Source organism: Thamnophis elegans, chromosome Z (assembly GCF_009769535.1).
Source record: "Thamnophis elegans isolate rThaEle1 chromosome Z, rThaEle1.pri, whole genome shotgun sequence".
NCBI lineage: Eukaryota > Metazoa > Chordata > Lepidosauria > Squamata > Colubridae > Thamnophis > Thamnophis elegans.
The window spans coordinates 123,217,939-123,236,846 of record NC_045558.1 but is presented as its reverse complement, the minus strand read 5'-3'; the positions used below and the strand labels follow the sequence as shown (position 1 = coordinate 123,236,846).

Sequence of the window (18,908 nt, the reverse complement as noted above, 5' to 3'; positions counted from 1 at the left end):
TAGTCCTCAATTTACAACCGTAATTCGGTCGGCATTATCGTATGTCGCCCATTAAATGGGTGCCCAACTTTGCAACCTTTCTTGCAGCAGTCATTAAGTGAATCCTTTCCCTTTTTACAAACCTGTAGTCTCTATTCAGGGTATCACTATGGTCATTTAAAAAAACAATGTGGGCATTAAGAGAATCTGTCATCTGAAATGGGTGAGGTTTTTGGCAGAAACCAGAAATAAATGCTGTTTCCTGCAAAAAAAAGTTGTAAATTACAGTCATGTGACCATGGGACACACAGCCAAGCATCTAAAAAGCAATCACATGATCGTGGGGTGTGGTGGTGGCAGTCAGAACTACCATATTTTTTGGAGTATAAGATACACTTTCCCCCTCCTAAAAGAGCTGAAAATTTGGGTGTGTCTTATACGCCAAATGTCTTTTTCAAAGCTTTTTTTTCAACCCTAATGAAGCGCTAAAGAATGAAGCAATCTTCCGGGCTTCCCCTGCTTTCCGCATGTTGTAACATTACGAAGTGGCTCCTCCTTTTCGTTGGTTTGAGACTTTTCACTGCTCATCAAACAGCTTCATCAGAATGTTGGAGATTCTCAGTAATGGATGTCCCAAAGGTGCTTTTTCAAAAGGCAACTAGACTTGGTTTTTCCTTGAAGACATTTCACTTCTCATCCAAGAAGCTTCTTCAGTTTGGACTTTTTGGGACAGCTTGGTCTGATAGAGCAAGTTGAGCAAAGAGTCATCGGAATGTACTAACTCATCCCACACCAACCTCAGGGGTTTTTCCCTCAAAGTGTGTGGGAATATTCTGATTGAAACATCTCAAGCCAACAAGACAATAAGCCCAATTGCCATGACTCAACTTTTAGGCAACTTTACCTGGATGACTGAAGTGTCTTCATGAATTAAGTGACATATGTTAACAATTAAGAGGATAACCAGTCAGAGAATGAAAGAATAGAATAGAACGGAATGGAATGGAATAGAATAGAATTCTTTATTGGCCAAGTGTGATGGGAGACATAAGGAATTTGTTTTTGGTGCATAGGCTCTCTTTTTATGTACATAAAAAGACAAGATACATTTGTCAAGAATCATAAGGTACAGCACTTAATGATAGTCATAAGGAAAACTAAGAATCAGGAAACAATCAATATCAATATAAATTGTAAGGATGCAAGCGATAAAGTTACAGTCCTGCAGTCGTAAGTGGGAGGAAATGGGTGTTAGGAATTATGAGAAGACTAATAGTAATAGTAATGCAGCCTTAGTGAATGGTTTGACAGTGGTGAGGAAATTATTTGTTTAGCAGAGTAATAAAGTACCAAATAAAGGAACCTGAAGTCTCTGTGTACCTAAACTACAACTTCCAGTATGTCTGATACAAAACAAATGTTAGGAATTGTAATATAGCAACATCTGGAGGTGCGTTTCTATCTCCAATGTGATTCTGAGGCTGTATACCCTCAAATTAGTATAAAGAACTACTAGTTTTCTCCTCTGTTCTTCCAGGTTTCATCCAGAAGTTAGACAAACATAGCACACATGTTTTCTGTTCAGAAGAACTCATAGAAAATAAAAATATTTCTTTCCATACCATTTATCAGAATTGAGTCCTACCCATGTGTAAGAAGCCACCCCCCCTCTCCCACAGAGAATGAAAAATTTTAGAGAACATTAAAAGAAGACAAATGTTATATTTCCCCAAAGGAGAAATGGAGAAACATGCTCTTAAAGACAGAAAAGAGCCCCAGTCTTCCTGCTATAGGAAAAATCAAGCTGCCTCAAGCAGAAGATTGAAGTCTTTAGAGATGGATATTTTGTGCCTATTAAGAAATCCAGGCCAGCCTAGTCAAAATACCTTCAGGACATAATAGGATTAACCCACCACCGCTAGAATAGTAAAAGACACAAGGCTCAATCATTGCACAAACCCCCTGGAGCATCTCAATCACCAAACCCCAGAACCCTATAAAGTTCCATCCACTCACTCCGCCATTTTGTCAGCCACCACAGAAACATTGCTTCTGTCACTGAAGTTTCTGGAAATCAAATAAACAGAGACCTTCCTTCCAACCAGCAAGTCTCCATTTTATTTCCAGTGTCCTTCTCTTGGCTTGGAACCGGACTGGATTTTTCTTCCTACACATGGAAAAATTTCTCCTGCGGGTGTCTTGTGGAAAGGAAAGCTCCTATTTAACATAGTGAGATCCAAACATAATTCTCTGTAATGGCCTCCGTAAGTGGCCATCTCAGCAATTTTTAAAGAATTGTCCATATGCCATCTAGTGCAATCCCAGGCTAAGGACAACATTGTAATCAAAATATCCCATTGAAGAATGTACTTTGTGGCCATCTAGTTGTTCAACTCCATATATTGTATCTAAAGAGGATACCCTAGAACAGAAATGAAGGAGATGGCATAGATGATTTACAGCAAACCTTCTCATTTGCATCCCATGTAGGTCATAGTACAGAGGTGCCTGGCCGGGAAGAACTTGATCCATGTCAAAGCTGGCTGCATCCTTTGTGGGTATCTCAAACTACTCCCCATGTTTCTCATGGTAATGCCTGGCATGATGAGCCGGATCTTGTATCCAGGTAATCCTCTGAGGTGATGGTTCAGGGGTGGGTTCCAGCCAGCTTTATTGCCAGCTCACTTGTGCGCACGATGGATGCACGCTGTGCATGCATGCACATTTCAAATAAAATTGTTCTGCGCATGCACAGAACTCAAAAACAAGATCGTGGTGGCAATGGGGAAACCAGTTTGGGGGCGTGGCAAGCTTCGGTCGCTGCTGGTTCTAGCGACCCAGGCCGCCATACCACTACCAGTTCGGCTGAACCAGGCTGAACCGGTAGGAACCCACCACTGGTTGGAATGTAGTTATCAGAACTAAAAGACTTGTGGACTTCAACTCCCAGAATTCCACAGGTCTTAAAGTTGTCAAGTTTGAAGACCTTTGATCTAGAATGTTGCATAACACAAAAATCAGTTGTATTAATTTTGTATGCATTGTAAACATTAATTCATTGTAATTGCAAAAATGTATTAATTTTATTTCAAACAAGGAAACGTATCTAGTTACTGATCTAGTTACATTAGAGCCAGTATTGACTTTTGTGATGCTCTCAATCTTTGTTTACTTATTGCTTATGAGACAGTTTCTAGCAAAAGCGTCGTAAATCGGAGCCATGTGACTGTGAGTGCTGGAAATGGCCATAAATGCTGGTTGCTGAGTGCCCAAAATGCAGTCATGTGATCATGGGGTGTTGGGAGTGAATGTTAGAACTTCAAATCCAGGTTGTAAAGTCCTATTTTCAGAGTCTGTCATGACTTCGAATGGTTGCTAAGCAACTATCGTCAGTTGGTGACTACCTGAATCTTATGTTGTATATAGTTAGACCTCAACTTACGACCACAATTGGGCCCAAAATTTCTGTTCCTAAGTGAAAAATTTGTTAACTGAGTTTTGTCCCATTTTACGACTTTTCTCACTTCAGTGAATCACTTCAGTTGTTAAATTAGTAGCGTGGTTGTTAAGTGAATCTGGCTTCCTTATTGACTTTGCTTGTCAGAAGGTCGCAGAAAGGAATCACATGAACCCAGGACACTACAACCGTCATAAACATGAGTCAGTTGTCAAGCATCCAAATGTAAATCACGTGAACATGGGGATACTGGAATGGTCATAAGTGTGAAAAAGGATCCTAAATCACTTTTTTCAGTGCTGTTGTAATGTTGAATGGTCACTAAGTGAATTGTGATAAGTCAAGGACTACCTGCATAGGTAGATGTCTGGTAGATGTCCAGACAGCTTTTTTCTATCTGCCTACAACTTCAACCACTCTTTCCAGTCCTTCCCCTTTTCCACCATGGCCGCAGCAACCCACCTTCCTTTCCCATGGGAAGGTTACTGTCCGTGAGAAAATGAGTTTTATCCGCATTTCTCAGCTTCTTTTCTCAGGAGAAAGAGCAGCTTGATTAAATGGCAGGACAGCCAACAGCCCTGGGCTGGGACATACTGAAACAATAGTGAGTGAACTGTGAACTGGTGAACTGTCACCAGTGAAATGTTGTGACAGTCCCTCCCTTTGTCTGAAAACTTAAGCGTCATAGAATTTAAATGAAATTAAACCCTTTGGGGAAAAAATACAGGTTGTCCATTTATAGGGTCTCCTCTAGTTCAGGGGGCTGGACTAGAAGACCTCTAAGGTCCGTTCCAGCACTATTCTGATGATTTTAACTTCTTTCCCTATTATTCTATTGAAAGGGAGAGAAAAATTGGCCAGCCGAATTAGTTGTTCTATCTCTTAATATTTATATTGGTGGCTCTGAAACTTGTGTTTACGGCTTTACTTTTCTGGTTGACTCCACTGCTGACAGAGAGAGAGAGAGAGAGAGAGAGAGAGAGAGAGAGACGGGGGGGGGATTATCATAAATCCTTTGATTAATGATAGGTAAAAGATATCAATTTTAATAGAAAGGCAGACAGATTCTTCTCAAAACAGAAATTCTTCCATTGTGCCTTCTCTATTTTGTGCTGTGTTTGTACTTGCTATCTCTCCTCTCTACCACGTTGGAAGAACCACTCTTGGTATTGTATATATATCTCGTGTGTTATATATTATATATAAAGAGAAGTTAATGGATCCTGCTGAATCAGTTACCTCTGTGTGCTGTCTGGATTTGATTGCTGCAACAAACTTTGACAAAAGTACTTCTCTAAGGAACTGAGGAGTGGGTTCATAATTTCCTACAGAGAAAATCCCCAAATCCTCCCTCCCACCTTCTCCTCAGTTAATTTAAAAACACAGCACCTCAGGATGGTCACTCACAAATTTAGAAGTGAGGTATTTAAGATGGTGAAAACAAACACTTCTTGGCACCCGCAGAAACAGTATATGGTGCAGGGACGTGCAGTCAGGGGAGGCAGGGGAGGCAGAGCCTCACCACTGTCATCATGAAAAGAAAAAAAATGTAAAAGGAAAAAGGCTGAGCTAGTTGCTGCCAGAGCCACAGTGGATGACTCTGCTTAGTGCTTAACTGTTCAAAAAAGCCTTTAAAAACTACAGCAGGAGGCGGGAGAACGAGATGCCTCATCTAGTCTGACTTTACGATCACTCGAGCAGAGCTAATCAAGGGTTAAAAGTAAAAAAATTCTTCACGTAATGAGGCACGTCGTTCTCCTGCCTCCTGTAGAGGGCGTTTTTTTATAGGCTTTTTAAACAGTTAAGCAGAGTCATCCACATGGTGACTCTGTCAGCAACTAGCTCAGCCTTCAGTTCTTGTCTTTTTCCTTTTACATTTTTTTTTCTTTTCATGATGGCAGGCAAGAGCAGAGTTGAAATCCTCTCTGAAACAGCTGGAAAAGGTACGTGATTGCATGCAGACTTCATACGTTGCCATTTCACACACACACACTTGGATAAAAGTATATAAGCCCAGCTTCACTGATTACAAGTTTGAAAAGGCAACGTGGCTCCACCTGCAATCAAAGGCTCGGATCCGAAGGCAGCAGGGGAAGTGGGGGGGGGGTATGGCAGAGGAGCTGCTTTCAAGCCATTGGAAAATATATCCAATCCAACTTCTGTGTTTGTGTTTGTTTGAGAGTGAGTGAGTGAGTGAGTGAGTGAGTGAGTGAGTGATCCAACTTCTCTGTGTGCGTGTGTCTGTTTGAGAGAGGGGGGAGGGAGGGAGGGAGAGAGGGGGGAAGGAGGGGGAGGGAGAAGAAAAAGAATTTAGGAAAACTTTTCCGCAAAGGAGAAAAATAAATGCTGTCACTTTAAATCGGAACTGAGCATGCCTGGCTGTGGAATTCTGGGAGTTGAAGTCCACAAGTCTAAAAAAAATTGAAACCCCTGTGTCAGTGCCTCACCAGCCATAAACCTCACCGCACGTCACTGATATGGTGTACACAACCTTGGTCATATACATCTGTATACACATCCACATGTATATCTATATGTTAATGCAGTGTTATTACCTATGGCAGAATCACTCATCCCATTCTTCTTCTTCTTCTTCTTCTTCTTCTTCTTCTTCTTCTTCTTCCTCCTCCTCCTCCTCCTCCTCCTCCTCCTCCTCCTCCTCCACCACCACCACCACCACCACCACCACCTCCTCATCTTCTTCCTCTTCCTCACTTTACAGACGAAGTAGCTTGTGTCATTCCGGATGAATGCAAACAAATATGTGGCACAGAAGTTGGGTGTTCTAACATTGCCTATCCAAAACTGGTTGTGTCTCTCATGCCAAATGGTGAGAATGAAATTATTTCCTTTCTGACCCCCATACTCTTGCTTTAGCCAAAGTTGCTGGTGGTGGCATGCCTGGAAGAGCACCGCAAAATCAAACCACTTGTCCATCTAGTTGGGACCATCAACAATAAAGGAGGAGTTTGACAAGCCCTATTACAGATAGCAGTAGGGCTGAGTAGTGGCTCAGTGGCTAAGACGCTGAGCTTGTCAATCAGAAAGATCGGCAGTTTGGTGGTTCAAATACCTAACAAAGTGAGCTTCTGTTACTTGTCCCAGCTTCTGCCAACCTAGCAGTTTAAAATCATGTAAAAAATGCAAGTATAAAAATAGGAACCACCTTTGGTGGGAAGATAACAGCATTCCATGTGCCTTCGCCGTTTAGTCATGCTGGACAGCAGTGGCTCTTCAGCTTTGAAACGGAGATGAGCACCGCCCCCAAGAGTTGGGAATGACTAGCACATATGTGCGAGGGGACCCTTTACCTTTATTACAGATAGCAGGATTTGGGACTCTACCATTGAATTAGAGGTCCCAGCTCTGTTTTGAATTTAACCAGCTGCACGGCCCAAGAGATGCTGAATGCTGGAATTCATTCCTTGTTCCTTTCCATTATGTTTTACTACCACAGGCCTTCGGGGGCTGATGTTAGCAGTGATGCTGGCAGCTCTCATGAGCTCCCTGGCCTCCATCTTCAACAGCAGCAGCACCCTCTTCACCATGGACATCTACAAACGCTTGAAGCCCCAAGCCAAGGAGAGGGAGCTGTTGATTGTGGGCCGGTGAGAGAGAGATCTGGGACACCCTATGTTCATGTACACCCTTCCTTTCCTATTGCAAAAGAAATCCCTGGCATCATGTTAGTCTTCCTCCATTGGGTGCCCTACAGATGTGTTGTGACATTATGTAATTCTTGCCTGTTGTGGCCCACCAGCGGAGCTGGCAGCAGATTTGGACAGTGAAGAAGTTGCGGAGGAACATGGGCCAGTCCTGGAGTCTGGGGAAGGTTCTGATGAGGGCCCTGTGTTAGAGGCAGAGATGGGGCCAAGGCCGTCTGACAGCTATCAGCTGCCTTTGGAGTCAGAAATCAGTGAGGCAGATGAACAGCTGGAGCCTGTTCCGACTGTGGCATGCGCAGAGTTGCCAGACGAAGGGAACAGCTAAAGAACAGGGGTCGACTTGGGAGTAAGGCCACAGGTGGACGGTGAATGGCCCCTCCCACAGGGAATAAAGGAGGAGTGAAAGGGGAGGGGTGTTTGGAGGAGACAATTAGTTCATTCCTCCATTCTTGCCAAGTGTTGTGGCGTCTGAAAGATATTGGCCTGGCCACTCTCCAAGCCTGATAAAAATCAGTAATTGTGAACTATCTTGAAAGACTGTGGGCCGGGATTTTGCTGAGAGGAATTCACTGTAAATTAAATAAAAGGGGTTTATCGAGATGAGGACTCGGCTTCGTGCTGCTGGGTCAGCCTAGTTCAGAACATTACTATGCTCAGACAGATGCGGGGAAGACTGGTGATACCAACCAATTTAAAGCTTTAACTCAAAGGATGGCAACATTTTCAAAATGTGAGGGGAGTTGTACACTGATGTAGGCACCAAAACTCCATTCATTCATTCATCTTCATTCATTCATTCATTGCAAGAAGCTAATATTCTCCTTTGGAATCTACAAGAACTAATGCACAGCCCCTGAAATTTTGCAAGGTCTGACAAATTTGTGAGATTATTTTCTTTAACTTTGGAAGTTGGAAGGCATCATCAAGGATTGTTAATGATACACACTGGCACCTCAACTGCTATAAACACTACAATGAACCCACATTTGTACACTTCTCTGTTATTTTTGCCATACTGCAGGCTGTGTCAACTGCATTAGAAGCATGAATCTTAGGACCACAAGATAAGTAAATTTTACATGGCCGTGATTAAACCCACAGAAATCCTTTCCCACCTTCAATTAAACCCCACTTTGCAAGCGTGTCCCTGCATCCTGGGCAAGGGATACATTTTCACTTTGCTGTTTCTCTCTACAGGGTGTGGATCTTGCTGCTTGTGGGCATCAGCATTGCATGGATCCCTGTGGTACAAGTTGCCCAAGGTGGACAACTCTTTGATTATATCCAGTCCATCAGCAGCTATCTGGCCCCACCCATTGCTGCCATTTTTCTCCTTGGAGTCTTTGTCAAAAGGCTTAATGAGCAGGTGAGCAGGGTTTTTTTAAAAAAAAGACACAGGCAATCATGTACTCCAAATAAGGAGTGGGATCCATGGAGGGGAACCACAAACACTCAAAATAGAGGGAATAAGAGTACCAGAATTTTAAGCCTAGTTAGAATGGTGGCATGTAGGTTACCTTAACTGCCCTACGCCAATTTGGACTTCCTATATAGTTAAATAAGTGACCATTCAGAGATTCCAGATACTGGGAAGTTGAAAAAAAATCCCTAAGAAGGCAGAAGAAATCCACTTCTTCCAAGTGCCAAAGTCATCAGCAGTTGGGTTGAAGTCAACAGTTTCATGATACACAGCCTTAGAGATGGGAAAACATTGGTCTACTAGCATGGAGAAATACAGGTGAAAGACATCTGTGTCACACATACTTCCAACTGAGGGGTCCTTCATGTTAATACTGATAATATTACCTAGTTAGGATAATGAAACGTCTGAAAGAAAACAAGCAAGCTCAGAGAGCACAAAGGACCCTTCATTTCATCCCTGTGTCAGACCTGGAAGCCAACTTTTATCTTTTGGATTTCAGGCCTGCCACTTTTCCTACTGTAGGAAAATGGGAGGGGGGATTATATAGAGTGTGAGTGATATGTAACCATAATAACATTCTTTCTCAGAAAGTCAAGGTGGACCGGCCCTGCAGCTGTGATGAGATAACTGGGAGGCCACTCCTGGCTTGGATGGTGCTTGATAGGGCCATGTGATGGACATGTGGGGGCTGACCAGAATCTTAAACTTTCATTTGGGTGGGAAAAGCCTGGAAGCTTTCAGATTGTGCCAATATGACATCTCTAATAAAATGGAACTTTGAGGAACTTCAAGCCTCGGAGTTTTCTTTTGTTATGGTTGTTACTTGGAACCCTGACACCCTGAGCTAAAAATATTTTCCTTTATTTGACACTTCCAGCTTCTTAACAATTATGCTTTCCCCAGATTTGCAATGGTCTCTCAGTTTTAGGGAACAGGGAAGGGCCCCGAATAGGATCAAAGTGTCACTGATACAATGTGAAAGCTCCTTCTTGTTTGCTCCTCATCCTCCATGTTCCTCTTCAGGGTGCATTCTGGGGCATGATGGGAGGACTAGCCATAGGCATGGCCCGAATGATCCCAGAATTCGTCTATGGGACAGGGAGCTGTCTCTTCCCAAGCAACTGCCCTCGCCTGATCTGTGGGGTCCACTACCTTTACTTCGCCATTATCCTATTCTTGGCTACAGCTGCCATTGCAATGGGGGTCTCGCTCTGCACTTCACCGATTCCTGATAAACACGTAAGTACAGGGGAAACTTGGGGGTGGTGGTGGTGAGAGAAATAATGGCAGTGCATTTGAATACAGATAGTCCTCAACATATGACCACAATGGGCACCAAAATTTCCATTGCTAAGCAAGGCAATGAGTTCATCAACTCATGCCCGATTTTACAACCCTTTTTTGCCATGGTTGCTAAGTGAATCACTGCAGTTGTTAAGTGAATTGTGTGGTTGTTAAGAAAATCTGGCTTCTCCCATTGACTTTGCTTGTCAAAGGTTGCAAATGGCGATCATGTCACTTTCTTCAGTGCCTGCTATTGAAACTCTGAATGGTCGCTAAACAAATATCGTTCTAAGAGTTGTGCTTCCTTCCCCATGTCCGCTTAAAGCTCTTCCATGCCAGACCTTCAAATCATAGAGGCCGTGGCCTAGAAAGGCCCCCTCTTTCGTATACTAAAGATAAAAGAGGACTAAGAAATCTGCAAGAGTCAAGGTTCACCTATTTCGTGTTATAAACCATAGCTTGGAACAATACATTAATATATGATGTTTGTTGGTAGGGATATAAGTACATAGTATGTATTCCATCCATCCATCCATCTTTCTCTCTCTCTCTCTCACCCCCCCCCCCAAAAAAATATTACATTTTAACCAAGCCTGAATTGGCTTTTAATTTCTGGTGGGAGGGGGTTTCCTCTCCCCCCCTACTCCCAATATTTCTCTAATCCTCAACAGTCCATCTGCTACCTCTTTCTACTCACCCATTTCTCATCTTCTGATTGAACCAAGTTTTCTCGTTCTTTCGGGGCCCTATGCTGGTCCACAAACCTTTTACTTGGCAATTGAATAATTTACAATTGTCAGAGATTCCAAAGAAAATCGGAGAGGGTGACACCAAGGAGATTCCAGGAGATAGACCTGGAATCACTTTTCACCTCCCTCCCTCAGAAATTGATCACCTGACAACCGAATGCACTCATTTCTCCTTTAGAGCCAAGCTAACCTTTTCCAGTTTGTTGCTGAGTTGGGCAACAGTTCCCCAGAAACCCCTTCCTTCCCCACCCAGTCATTCTGTTTCACTGTTTGTGCATCTTTAAACTTACATTCTGCCAACCCAGCTGCATCGCCTGGTATTCAGCCTCAGGCACAGCAAAGATACCCGGGTCGATCTGGATACGGAAGAGGAAGAGGAGGAAACAAAACGGCAGCAGCAGCAAGCAGAGAATGCAGTCACCGGGAATGAAAGACCAGAACTGATCTTAGAAGTAGATGGTGAGAGGATGTTATGCTATGTATTTATTTGATTTATAGCTTCCCTTCATTTGGGAGCTCAAAAGCAGAGCCATTTGGTGTAGTGGTTAAAGTAATGGCCTAGAAACCAGGAGACAATGGATTCTAGTTCCACCTTAGGCATGAAAGCTGGCTAGGTAACTTTGGGCCAATCTCTCTTTCTCAGACCAACCCACCTCACAGGGTTGTTGTTGTTATGGGGGGAGGGAGTATTATTATTGCCACATTGAAATACTTATAAAATACTTTGATTACTTTTAAAAGTACCTTCTTATAAAATAATAAAGGCAGGATAAAAATTAAATAAATAAAATGACCGTTGACTTACCTGAATGGTCCTTCTATGTGCGCTGCGAGGGGAATCCAAGCATGGGTTAACTTTGTCCATTAACCAAGAGACTGAGTTATGTAATTGTTGACCACGCCTCCTCTGACTGGGATAGTTCAGTTTTGTACGAAGGCTCAGTCGATCCAAGAGATGTAATAGAACCAGCTCAGAATGCAAAAACCATTAAACAGGTAACTAGAATGATGTGTCCAATGCCCAGACCAGCCGAAGCCGAGGGCGGTTTTGGATTCCCCTCGCAGCGCACATAGAAGGACCATTCAGGTAAGTCAACAGTCGTTCTCCTGTGTGCTGCCTAGGGAATTCAAGCATGGGACATGCCAAAGCAATGAGTCTCAAGGGCGGGAGCTAGGCTGGTCAGGGACCCCAGGTGGGGATAGAACCCTCTGTAGGAGTCGCTGCCCAAAGGAAGCTTCCGGCGAGGCATACATGTCCACTCTATAATGTCTGATAAAGGGTGACAGTGATGACCAAGTCACCACCCTGCAAATGTCCTCCACCGAGGCCTGTGTCGCCCAGCCCGCTGTGGTGGCCACACTCCTGGTGAAGTGGGGGGGGGGGGAGTGATGCATCTGGGAACTTGTCTGGCTTGACTATTGTAAGCGAAGGCAATACACTTTCAACCAGCATCCAATGGTTTTCAAGGACAGCTTCTGTCCCATAGATGCTGGCTGAAAAGACATGAAAAGTGCCTCTGACCTTCTGAAGGACGCAGTACATTTCACATAGCGACAGAGCGTCCTGCGAACGTTGAGATGATGCCACCGTCGCTCTTGTGGATGTGAGGGCTGTGGACAGAAGTCTGGAAGGATGTTCCTGTGCCCTGTGGAATCATGAATTAATTTTAAGAAGGAATGCCGAGTCTAACTGCAGGATGACTCTATTCGGATGGAAGATACAGAGGTCCTTCTGGACCGCCAGCGCCACCAGCTCCGAAACCCTCCTAGCTGATGTAATAGCTACCAAAATGATGGTTTTAAGGGTCAACAATCTAATGCTGATCGAGCGGATGGGTTCGAATGGTTCCGCTGAGAGAGCCCTAAGCACGAGGGATAAGTCCCATGTGGGGTAACAATGGACCACTGGAGGCCTGAGGTTCAAGGCACCCTTCAGGAAAGACTGAACCCTTAGATGTTGAGCCAAAGGCGTGGCCTTGTCTTTCCCCAACAACCGTTGATAGGGCTGCAATTTGGCAATGGAGGGTGTTGGGTGTGAGTCCCTTGTCCATGCCCATCTGTAAAAAATCTAGTACCTGTAGTATGGATGCCTTGATTGGATCAACACCAGCCTCACGGCCCCATCTGCAGAAGGCCTGCCAGGTGGCCTCATAAATGCATGTTGTGGATGGGTGGAGTGCTGCTTGGATTGTGTCGATTACTTTGCCGGAGAAGTGTTGCCAGATTAAGATAGCCCGCTCATGTGCCACATGGCTAACTGAAACAGCTGGGGGTTCGGGTGAATGAGAGCCCCCTGTGACAGAGATATCTGATCATCCGGAATTCTCCATGGGTGTGATACGGAGAGATGGCGTACCAGGTATGCTGGGGCCACATCGATGCTACCAGTAGGATGTCCGCCTGTTCTGCCAGAACATTCCGGATGACGTGCAGAATGAGCGGGAGATGCATAAAGGCGTAAAGAAGGTCCCCCGGCCAAGGACTGCGAAGAGCATCGGTGCTCTCCGCCCCCTACACTTGGAACCTCATAAATAACCTTGGCAGATATGTGTTATGAGGCTGTGCAAAGAGGTCCACTTCGGGCTGGCCGAATCTGCGAGACAGTTCCTGGAACAGGGCCAGGTGGAGGCGCCACTCTGCCTGAACCATCAGCCAATCCGTCTGTACGTTGGCTGTGCCCGATATGTGTTCCACTCAGATTGATAGCAGCCGAGTCTCTGCCCAATGGTGGAGCCTCTCTGCCTCCAGCATCAATGACTTGGACAGCGTGCCTCCCTGGCGGTTCACATGGGTCTTGGAGGCTACGTTGTCGGTGAGGACCAACAAGTGGCTGGCCGACACCAAGTCCCGAAATTCGTGGAGAACCAGGCGAATGGCCTGCAGCTCTAACCAGTTGATGCTGTTTCGTAATTCCTGGGCACTCTAGTGACCCTGTGTTACTTGGTTCAAGGCGTGGGTTCCCCATCCAAATAGGCTCGCATCTGTTGTCACTACAATGCGGTCTGGCTCCTTGAAGAGGCATCCTTTGAGTAGCTTGGAGGATGTCCACCATCGGAGCAACCATAACACCTGGGTGCCACTGTTACTCTGTTTTGCAAGTGACTGGTGCGGGCCCTCTGGAAGGGAAGCAGGAACCATTGGAGTGGTCGTGTATGGAATCGTGCCCAGGGAACAATGTCTATACATGACACCATTTTCCCAAGAAGTTGGGAAAGAACTGCTAGTGGTAATGACCTCTGTAGTAGTACTTGACTCACCAGGGTCTGCAGACTTTGACATCTCTCTTGAAATAACGACACCTCACACAGCTCTGAGTTGATAATAGTCCCGAGGTGCAACAGAGACCTGGTTGGGTGTAGGTGACTTTTCAGAAAGTTCAGGATGAAACTGTGGCACTGCAGGGTGTTGATTGTGACTTGTAGGTCTCAATGTGCCTGGTTCCGGGATGATGACAGGATGAGGATGTTGTCTAAATAACAATTGATCCTTATGGGCACCGATCAAAGGGGTCATCCTGCAGGCTATCAAAGATATCACCACCAGCAATTTTGTGAAGGTTCGTGAGGCCGAAGAGAGGCTGAATGGCAGGGCCTGGTACTGGAAGTCGCGTCCCGCAAAGTGGAATCATAAGAACCTTCGATGTGTCGGATGTATCAGCACGTGGAGATATGCCTCCTTGATGTCGACGGAGGTCACCCTGGCAGATGTAAGTTAAGATGCTTTTGAGCAACTGCATCTTGAACCTCTGATATTTGAGATATAAGTTGAGCCGTTTCAAGTCTAGGATGGCTCGCCATCCTCCTAAGCTTTTGGGGACAAGAAATAGAATAGAGTAAAAACCTAGTCTTTCTTGCTCTTGTGGTACCGTTTCTATGGCACTGATTGATAATAGATGTTGGATTTCGGTGTCCTTTAGGTGTCTCTTTATCTGACACCTGGGTACAGGGCACCTGATGAAACGCCTCGGACGGATGGAGAGAAATTCTAGAGTGAGACCTAGCCTCACTGTCTGGATGGCCCAGGCGTCCAAGGTGGTTTCTGCCCATTGGTGAGTGAAGGCTGTTAAACGCCCACCAATAGAGCCGATCCCTTGTGAATCACCGGTACCTATGAAAGGACCGGTTGTTGGTACCACGAAATGGCGCTGAGCCTGAGACTGCTGCTGATTCTGTCGGGCCCTATCAATGACACTGGATCGGTCCTGGGCCCTGTCCTGTGTCTGTGTGTAAGGCCTGTTGTACTGGGGAGTATAGAGAACTGCGGTGTTCCCAGAATCCCCTGCCGAAAGGACTGCATTCTATTATAAGGCTGCTGTCTCCTGCCGGTGCGTCTGATGACCAATGGGAGAACTTTGTGCTTATCTCTTGTCTTGATTAGGATAGGGTCTAACGCGGCGCCAAATAGAGAGCCACCTTTAAAGTGGGTGGAAGCTAGACGCCATTTGGAACTTAACTCTGCCTGCCAATGAAAGAGCCAAAGGAGGCGTCGGGATGCAATATTGGATACTGCCGCTCTAGATGCGAATTTGGCCGCATTGAGGGTTGAATCTGAAGAAAACTCCAAAGCCGCCACCAATTTGTTGATATCTTGGTGGAGACACATATCATCAGGGGTGAGCCTGGCCTTTAACTGCTTGAGCCAAACCAATGAGGTCCTGTTGAGGAACAAAGCTGCTGTGGCCTGGTGCGTTTTTACGGATGTTCAGCCTTACGGTCCTCAGTTTTAAGACCTTCTGAAATTTTGGACAGAATCAGGGCTGGGGTGGCCAAGGCTGCTACTGGGGGATCTACTGTAAGGAATTGAAGAATCCCATCCAGTTCCGGTGTGGAGGAATAGAGTTTCCTGTCACCATTACTAGGTGGAGGGACCTCAGTAGGTTGTGTATACTGCTTCTGGACAACGTCCAGGAACCATTTCGGAAAAGGTATAACATCCTGCTCCTGTACCTGTCCTGCAAACAGGCGCTCCATGGAGTCAAGCCCCACACCGGTGCTGGCCTGAATGATAGCGCCTCCCATACTGGTTGTCCCTTTGGCCTTGTATAACAGGGATTTAAATAAAGCAGGCCGGAATAATCTGGAAAAGGCTGGCTTGTCCTGTTCTAGGCCCTTGTCATCCGACAGTTCTAATTCTGATGTGCCTTCCACTTCACCCAACACCGAACCTTCACTGTAGACCGAAAGTAGCGGTGTTGGGGATCAGCCTGAGAAATAGAGGGGTCCCTGGCTAAGGTTGCAATTCTAGGCCTCTGAGCCCTGCGGTGCAATTCTACATCCACGCCCTCTGAGATGGCTGCTGATATCATATCCTTAAGCTCAGGGGGAAGGCTGAACTCAGAGCCTTCCTCAGATCTTAATCCTGCAGCCGTGGGCGTAAAAGTAGCCGTAGGGCCAGAGCGTGTGGGTGCTGGCACCTGGGCTGGGCTGACTCTGTTGGATCAGATGGAGATTGTGGCCCCAATTCCCCTTCCTCAAGTGGTAGACCCAGTGGGGGAAGGTCAGGAGACCAACCTTGGATCCTTGCCAAATGAAGGGAAGAACCAGGGGAAGGACCTTCAGCCAAAACAGTGGGTGGTGACCTGCTAGTGACCACAGGCACTTTGGCCGATTTACTCTTGTCCTTGCGCTTAGTGGCCCTGCCGGGATCCGCAGATGAAGTGCGAGTCCTTTGTCTAGCGGTCCTAGTGGTGGTTCTGCCCACCCTAGTGTTAGCTCTGGTAGCATCAGAGTGCAGCGGGGGAGGAGTAGAGGCCCCAGCGCTGCCCCCAGAAACCGAACGATCAGCCATTGAAATATAAATGGGGGGGGGGGCAAGTTGAAAAGTTCAGCTTATGTCCCAATCAGGGTGAGTGCACTGATAGAATCTGTAACAGAGCTAATTCAGGCTGCTGAGAATGGCAAGAGAGCTGCGTGTGCTGGAGCAGTAAGATGGCGAACCGACTTCCTCAATGCTCAGGCAAGAATGACGAACAAGGTCTCTGCAATTTGGGTGCAAAGTGTTAGACACGCCCCTTCTGTTCGCCTTTCGGCACCAAACTCCAAACGGCTGTCAAACAGGCCAACGTGGCAAGAAGGATGGCGCAAATTTCAAATGTGGCTGCAAAATGGCCACCACTCGCCATTAAAATCCCCCCGCGATCCTCCGCTGACCTGGTTACAGCAACAGGGGAAACGGCGCTAAGCAGCTAGGCGGCGAAATAAATGGGACTGATTGTGGTACGAGAGCGGATCGCGCCCATCTCCACTAATGTGAGAGCATCGAATCGACTCCCGATTGCGGCAACGACAAGCAAGAGTGGCGAACTGACTCTCCTCCATGGCACCAAAGCGAACCAAGTCACGCAAGTGTGACTGTATCGAGCCGATGGTTCCTCCGGCCGTGAAAACCTTAAAGGGAACTTCGTCAAGCTGCTAAGGAGCTCAGGCTAATTTAGCGTATAGTCCTGTCTTGCAATTGGCCAATCCACAACAATCAGTCAAATAGTAGTAGGAATCCAAAGGAAAGAAATGAGTTAATTTTGTCTATTACCCTAGTGCAAAAAATTAAACATCTCTTTAGGCTGGACTGAGTTAAAAAATTGAACTACCCCAGTCAGAGGAGGCATGGTCAACAATTACATAATTCAGTCTCTAGGCTAATCGACAAAGTTAACCCATGCTTGGATTCCCCCCAAGCAGCGCACAGGAGAATAGGACTCCTTTTTCCTTTGAGGTAGTGAGAAAGAATGATTGGTCCAAAATCATCTATTCAAGGTGGACCTGATTGTGGGTCCCCCCAATGCCAGTCCAACCCCTTAAACACGGTTCCACCACAAAATCGCGGAGGACAAAATCGCGCTCGACGAAAGCGCGCATTTGACGTCATCACAGCGCGACGAAAACATCGCGCTGTGATCGAAAAATGTAAAAATAAAGCTAAAACATTCCCCTAACCCCCCCAAACCTAACCCTAAACCTAACCCTTAACCTAACCCTAAATCTAACCCTAAACCTAACCGTTAACATAAGGAAAAACCTAACACTAACCCTTAACCTAACGCTAAACCTAACGCTAACGCTCTAAACCTGACCCTAACCCTTAACCTAACCCTAACCCTAACCCTTAACCTAACCCTTACCTTTATGTGAATCGGCTTGCTTTAATTTTAATTTTATTTCAATTTTTAATTTTTTTCATCGCGCTGTGATGACATCACATGCGCGCTTTCGTCGAGCGCGATTTTGTCCTCCACGCTTTTGACGGGTCACGCTTAAACACTACACCACATCAGTTCTTACAGGATACTATTTGGGAAACAAGATGCAGACTTTATAAAAACATACATCCAGACAATTCTAGGATGTCCCCAAATCATCAAATTTTCTCAGCGTGTTTGTGTGTGTGTGTGTGTGTCTTTCCTTTTGAGTTTGCCCTTGTCACAATTTCACAACCATCACAATGTTTTGAAGAACCCTAACTTCAGATGCCTCTTCTTTCCCCATGCAGATTCTAAAACAAGGACTTCTTGTGGCCGACTACGCCAAGGCCTGGCCTGGTTTTGTGGGATGAATTCTGGCAGCCCAAAGGAGCCAGAACTCAACCCAGAAGAGGACAAGGATTTCCAGGATCTGACAGGGATCACGGAGCACACCCTCTGGAAGCAAGTAGTCAACATTAATGCTGTGATTATGATGGCCCTGGCCATCTTCATGTGGGCCTTCTATGCCTGACGGTCCTCAACAGTTCAACAGAATATGTTGCTCACCAGCCCCTCCAGCTGCATCCCATCCACCGATTAGGTTAACCCAGAGAACAACAGGAGGAAAAAGAGGGCACCAGGAGGGACTCCCTAACAGTCCCCTGGGCCATTTGCCATCATCCAAATCACTGAAAATCTAACTGTGTCACTCAAGTCAAAATTCACCAAATATCATCGTAACTAACTTTGGAAGACAATCTTAAGTTATATAACATCATGAAAAAGAAATGCCATTCAAAACTATTGACAGCTGAAGTTAGGGAGAAACTTGTCCTTCTTAAATATCCTGATGATTTGGAACATTCTGTTTTCAGAGTCTTAGATGTCAGGCAGGAAGCACCAAGGCCACATGCTAAGTTCCAATTAAACTAATATATTGGTTGTGCCCAGGTATAGGAATCTAGTCAACTAATGGTTAGCACTATTTTGATGGCAGATAAGGATCGAGGTTCATGATTTAATTAGAGCATCTGTTGGAACCCCAACAGCTAATGGAATTCAAGAGGAGTTAGATCAGTGGGTCTCAACCTTCCTAATGCCGTGACCCTTTAATACAGTTCCTCATGTTGTAGTGACCCCCCCAACCACAAAATTATTTTGTTTTCCGTATTTT

General features: G+C 45.6%; 1 protein-coding gene across 1 annotated transcript in view; it reads left to right on the top strand.

Annotated features, from left to right (window-relative positions):
- The window catches only part of SLC5A2 (solute carrier family 5 member 2), a 33,738-nt gene extending 14,906 nt beyond the window's left edge, over positions 1-18,832 (top strand). Inside the window, exons 8-14 of the mRNA XM_032234548.1 lie at positions 2,470-2,605; positions 6,159-6,266; positions 6,894-7,044; positions 8,299-8,467; positions 9,548-9,763; positions 10,863-11,016; positions 18,043-18,832. Coding sequence (XP_032090439.1) covers positions 2,470-2,605; positions 6,159-6,266; positions 6,894-7,044; positions 8,299-8,467; positions 9,548-9,763; positions 10,863-11,016; positions 18,043-18,266 — 1,158 coding nt within the window. The 3' untranslated portion in view covers positions 18,267-18,832. The remainder of the gene's footprint in view (positions 1-2,469; positions 2,606-6,158; positions 6,267-6,893; positions 7,045-8,298; positions 8,468-9,547; positions 9,764-10,862; positions 11,017-18,042) is intronic.
- Positions 18,833-18,908: the final 76 nt, after the last annotated feature.